Source organism: Lipotes vexillifer, unplaced genomic scaffold, assembly GCF_000442215.2.
Source record: "Lipotes vexillifer unplaced genomic scaffold, Lipotes_vexillifer_v1.1 scaffold439, whole genome shotgun sequence".
NCBI lineage: Eukaryota > Metazoa > Chordata > Mammalia > Artiodactyla > Lipotidae > Lipotes > Lipotes vexillifer.
The window spans coordinates 665178-671430 of NW_006798732.1; the positions used below are offsets into that span (position 1 = coordinate 665178).

A 6253-nucleotide genomic window follows, 5' to 3' on the forward strand; every position below is an offset into this window, starting at 1 on the left:
TGTTATTGTCCCCCTGACCCTTACTAGTCTCTCACTACACTGCTGATCTGCTTTGCACAGAGGCCTGTTTTGAGGCTTCTGGCCCTGACTCTGGATCTGGATCTCAGATCAAGAACGGCCTTTGAAAACCGATCCCTAAACCCTCCCTCTGGGCCCTGGCTGGATGCCGCCCACCCTCTGTGAGGAGCACTGAATGCTGACCTGGGCCTTCACACTGTGCCCCACGTGACCGCAGAACCTCACACACACCCAGATCAACATCCAGAGACCAGCGTCTGCACAGCTCAGCACGTTCTGGTGCTTCTGCGGAGTTGTGCCGCCGTGGCCAGAATCCAGCTCTAGACTGTTTCCGTCAGCCCCCCCGCCCCCCAGAAAAGTTCCCTGGGGCTCATCCCCAGTCCCCTTCACTCCCATCTCCATCTCGAGCCGCCACTCATCTGTCTGAATGGGTTTGCCTTTTCAGGAAATTTCATATAAATGGAATTGAACAATATGTGGCCTTTTGTGTCCGTCTTCTTTCATTGAATGACGTTTCTTCCCCCCCCCCCCATTTATTTATTTAAATGTTATGGAGTGTGGTTGATTTACAATGTTGTGTTAGTTTCAGGTGTGCAGCAAAGCGATTCAGTTATACATATACATATATTTCATTCTTTTTCAGATTCTTTTCCCATATAGGTTATCACAATACTGAACAGAGTTCCCTGTGCTATGCAGTAGGTCCTTGTTGATTATCTATCCTATATATAGTAGTGGTGTGTGTATGTTAATCCCAAGCTCCTGATTTCTCCTATCCCTTCCCCCCATTTTTCCCTTTGGTAATCCTAAGTTTGTTTTCGATATCTCTAAGTCTGTTTCTGTTTTGTAAATAAGTTCATTTGTATCATTTTTTTAAAAATTAGATTCCACATATGAGTGATATCATATGATATTTGTCTTTCTATGACTTACTTCATTTAGTATGACAATCTCTAGGTCCATCCAGGTTGCTGCAAATGGCATTATTTGTTTCTTTTTTATGGCTGAGTAATATTCCATTGTATATATGTACCACCTCTTCTTTATTCATTCCTCTGTCATTGGACATTTAGGTTGCTTCCATGCCTTGGCTATTGTAAATAGTGCTGCTATGAATGTAGGGGTGCAGGTATCTTTTCAAATTATGGTTTTCTCCAGATATCTGCCCAGGAGTGGGATTGTGGGATCATGTGGTAGTTCTATTTTTAGTTTTTTAAGGAACCTCCGTACTGTTCTCCATAGTGGCTGTATCAATTTCCATTCCCACCAACAGTGCAAGAGGGTTCCCTTTTCTCCACACGCTCTCCAGCATTTGTCTGTAGACTTTTTGATGATGGCCATTCTGACCGGTCTGAGCTGATGCTTGCTTCAGTGTAGTTCTGATTTGCATTTCTCTGATAATTAGTGACGTTGAGCATCTTTTCATATGCTTTTTGGCCATCTGTATGTCTTCTTTGGAGAAATGTCTATTTAGATCTCCTCATTTTTTGACTTGGTTGTTTATTTTTTTGACATAGAGCTGTATGAGCCATCTGTGTATCTTGGAGATTAATCCCTTGTTGGTCGCTTCATTTGCAAATATTTTCTCGTATTCTGTGAGTTGTCTTTTTGTTTTGTTAATTTATGCTGTACAACAAAATGATTCAGTTATACATATATTTTTTCATCATCCTCTTCCATGATGGTTTATCTCAGGATATTGTATATAGTTCCCTGTGCTATACAGTTGGACCTTGTTGTTTATCCATCCTATATATGATAGTTTGCGTCTGCTCATCCCCAAAACCCAACCCTTGAATGGTGATGTTTCTGAGGTCCATGCATGTTGCAGGTGGGGATCAGTACTTTGTTCACTTTCCTGTTGGATAGTATTTCATTGTGTGGATGTACCACATTTTGTTTATCTGTTTCTCAGCCAATGGTGGGCTGTTTACAGGTTTGGGTTATTATGAATGATGCTGCCGTGAACATTTGTGTACTACAAGTCTCTGTGTAGACAGTGTTACTTTTTTTTTTTTTTTTTTGCGGTATGCGGGCATCTCACTGTTGTGGCCTCTCCTATTGCGGAGCACAGGCTCTGGACGTGCAGGCTCAGTGGCCATGGCTCACGGGCCCAGCTGCTCCGCGGCATGTGGGATCTTCCCAGACCGGGGCACGAACCCGTGTCCCCTGCATTGGCAGGCGGACTCTCAACCATTGTGCCACCAGGGAAGCCCAGACAGTGTTACTTTTATAATCAGAAAGCAAGAAAAACAAAAGTGAAAGGCCAAAACGGATTCTCAAGCTGTTTCTGGAGTGCATCTCCTTTTACCAGAATGGGAGCTCTGCCACAAGTGGGGCTGAAGTTTTAAAATAAGGAGAGAATGAAGTGGGCTCCTGAGCAGTCTTTGACCCTGACCCGGGCACAGCCCGAGAAGGACATATTGGGGCAATGGCTCCTGTCCTTTGGGACCAGCTTGTATTCCTGTGGGAATTTTTATTAAAAACAGTTGGTGTTTTCTTCATTTGCTGCTTTTGAACTCAAGGACTTTTAAAGAGGGGAACGGGTATCTGGGTGGAGACAAGATGTCACGTGTGTCCTGAGGCTGTGGAGAGGGAGCGGGAGAGGCCACAACAGTGAGAGGCCAGCGTACCGCAAAAAAAAAAAATTCCCCAGATGGTTTGCCTTGGAGTGGCACCTGCTGTACAGGTCCAACTGCATAGCACAGGTGCAGCCCAGGTGGTTGAGTTGTTGAGATTTTAGCATGTCGTGTGTTCAGGTGGGGTCCTTTCCCAGGATGCAAAGGTCATGTCCTGCTACGAAGGGAAAAGGATCACAGAGCCACATAAGAGAGGATCTAGTCCTGCAGGCCAGAGAGAGAGTTGGGAACAGCTCAAGAAAAGAGGCGAAAAGTAATTATGAAATTCCACACAGGGTGCCCTGTTTACAGAGAAGAGGCCAGAGGCAGACAAAGCACAGCGCTGGGGCACAGTGTTTAGTACCAGTGGATGTACGCGGTTTTAAAGCATTTGGGACAGTTTGGGGTAATGGGTATTGCCGATGACTCTGTGTTATGCATCACACCTACAGCAGGCTGTCTTCTGGAAGTTCTCATCACAGCCCTGGTTACTTTCTGTGCGTCTAAGGAGCCAGGTGATTTCCTTGGACTGTCACGACGCAGGCAGCCCTGCCTCTCTGACACTCACTGGTTGTCCTCCTGGCTCTGTGCACCCCCCTCTGCTCCTCTTTGCCTACTACCCATGGGACACACAGTCTGAACCCCTCTCTCTACTCTTCCTTCTACATTTTTTCTTTGGAAGGTTCTACTTGCTTGGGTCGAACCTGTCATTTCTAGGTGCGTGACTGCGTTCCTTAACTTCAACTCTCTTGCTTTCCTGAGTCCACTGCCATGACGGTAACGTTGGTAGCAGTGGGGATCTAGCCCTCCTCGCCAAGAATCAATCCTGGGATGTGGGCAGTTATAGGATTGATTTCTTTTCCTTAAAAAAGAGCAGATCGAGGTGGGACAGTTCCATGACTGCCCAATGTCACACAGTCATCAAGTGGTAGGGCCAGAGCAGGTAGAGACCCCTGACCCGGCGCAGTCCTGGGGCATGGGGGGCGGGGGTGGCGCTCATGAGTCAGCGACAGAGTTTAAGGAAATTCTGTGATCGACGTGTGAACTAAGACCAAGGCGGGTGGTGCTAACTCACAGCGGGCTCTGTGGTCTTTGTTCAAGACCAGGGACTTGGGGTTTGACTGACTGACTGAAGTAAGCTGATTTACAGTGTTGTGTTAGTTTCAGGTGTACAGCACAGTGACTCAGTTATACATATTCTTTCTCTTTTTATTGGGGTGTAGTTGCTTTACAGTGTTGTGTTAGTTTCTTTTTCAAATTTTTTTCCCTTGGACCTAGGAGTTTAAGAACATAAGAGCTGGTGGTGAGGAGTTGTTTTGTTTTTTTGCGGTACGCGGGCCTCTCACTGCCGTGGCCTCTCCCGTTGCGGAGCACAGGCTCCGGACGCGCAGGCTCAGTGGCCGTGCGTGGCTCACGGTCCCAGCAGCTCCGCGGCACGTGGGATCCTCCCGGACCGGGGCACGAACCCGTGTCCCCTGCATCGGCAGGCGGACTCCCAACCACTGCGCCACCAGGGAAGCCCTGGTGAGGAGTTTTTAACGCTTTCTAAATGCCTTATGTATGCAGTGTTTTTAAAAAGGCACTGAGCTCTTGAATTTGAGATGCAGCTAGCTATAGCTGAGGGTAAAGGGCTTCTGTCGAATGATGACTTGCAAAAATATGTTCTTCAGCATAGGACTTACAACTTATTTTATGGGCTGAATATCTGTCTGTTGAGTCTTATAGCCTTGTATTACATCTTGCCCTGAGCTAAATTAAAAGTTACGGCAGTTAATACTGAATCGTGGAATACTGGTACTAGGCTAACATTTACAAAAAAATATTTTTCAGAAAGGAACTCACTCAGTGTGAACTAATCAATTCATAGTCGTGTTTATTCTGAAGCCTTTTATTTTGGAGTCTTCCATCGCCGAATGACACATTTAATTTTTACAACAGGTATTAGAAATTGAGATTCGTTTTAAAATTTCTACCATTTCAGCGTAAAATTGTAGATAATGTTCCAAACCATCGTCAAAAAACGCAGAGCAAACTTTTTTCTGTATATAAACTGTACATAATACAAGGCACTATACATTTGGGGGCGATATTAAGGTAGAAAGGTGGATCTGCACAGATTCTTAGGAGCCTGTGCCTGGAAGTATAAATTCTTTGTTCATCTTAGCACCGGAAGCAGCACTCAGATCGAGTCAGACTTAACGCTGAAGGAGGCGCCTCTGGACGTGGGTGAAGGTACGCACTGGCGGCAGAGCTAACTCAACAGAAGCAACGACCTTTTAATATCATTTTGACACCAAAAAAAACCCCTTAAAAGTGAATGAATACATATTGCTTTGTTAAATACATATTTGATTTATATGGTGTTTATATAAATATATATATATTTAGAATCCACAAACTATCAAAATAACAATTTATAAAGGGAACTGCTTAAAAAAAAATAATAATAACAGGCAGCGCTTAGCAGGACCAGGAGGGCAGTGCCGTGGCCTTCGCTGAGGACCCCCTGCGTGAGCGCGCGTGGGGATGCGGATGCCTTATAAACATCGTCTGCTCAGTCGTGGAAGGTGTGTTTCCAGAGAGTTTTCTGGAACATTTACAAAATACACAACTCCCAAACAAGCAGGAGAGCTGATCGCTTCAGGTTTCGAAAACGCAGATGTAAAAATATTTTTTAAAGGACTAGCCATACCCCGCTTCCAAAAACAAAACACCTCCATTTTCCTGGTCCAACAGTATTGAAAGTGACAACAGAGGTTCCTCCAGCATCTCATGACTCAGAACAGACCTTTTGCTTTCTTCAGGTTCACCTGCTTCCAGGCAGGCAGTGCATTGTATTCGTCTCGGGTCATGTCTAGCGCAAACTGGAAGGAGGGAAAGAAACGCCCTGAGTGAAAGGACCCTCCGACGAGCCACGCATGCTGTGCTCAAATGCTGTCCCACCCGAATGAGCGCCTACCTCGAAATCCTCGTCGGTGAGATAAATCTCCAGCTTCAGAGGGTCAACTCCCTCGGGCAGGGGCCTGGCTAGGAGGTCGGCCAGTGGATAAATGGTTTTGCACAGCTTGGCTAAGACATCCTCCACCAGGGTGATCTGATTTGAAACGTCCGTGTCCTGGAGAAGAGGAGGGGCAGAGAGGGGCCTCCGCGTCCCACATCTGAGCGCGTATCATCATGTGCCTGAAAATACGCCCCCCGGGCCCATCTGCACCGCAGCCTGGAGACCCCGCTCAGGGAGATGAGGCTCTGAGATGCCATCTCACCCTGCATGGCATTTCAGATACATCAGGAAAACGTTTAGGGACTATCACACGAGTGAATTATCCAGAAGATGACTGACTGACTGTGAAGTTGAAAGGCTGGAAGCATGCAAACAATGGAACTTGTTTACAAATACTTAAAAACAGTTAACCTTAAAAGGAACCACCCCCCCTCCATCCCCTCAGACCCCATCTCTTAATCCTCAATAGAAAAAGGAGGTAAGAAAACGCATCTAGAATATGCTGGGGCTGAACTGAGGTCTTTTTTGTTTTTAAACCACTGTGTGCATTTCATCTGAACAGGTTTTTCTGGGTGAACGATCTTCCTCTGTTAAACCTGGGACCCCCCCCCCCCCC

The 6253-nt window shown here is 46.1% G+C and overlaps 1 protein-coding gene across 1 annotated transcript in view; it reads right to left on the bottom strand.

Moving 5' to 3' along the window:
- Positions 1–5413: 5413 nt before the first annotated feature.
- Positions 5414–6253, bottom strand: part of SVIL (supervillin) — a 92397-nt gene continuing 91557 nt past the window's right edge. Inside the window, exons 35-36 of the mRNA XM_007470916.1 lie at positions 5596–5751; positions 5414–5500 (exon numbers count right to left, since the gene is read on the bottom strand). Coding sequence (XP_007470978.1) covers positions 5414–5500; positions 5596–5751 — 243 coding nt within the window. The remainder of the gene's footprint in view (positions 5501–5595; positions 5752–6253) is intronic.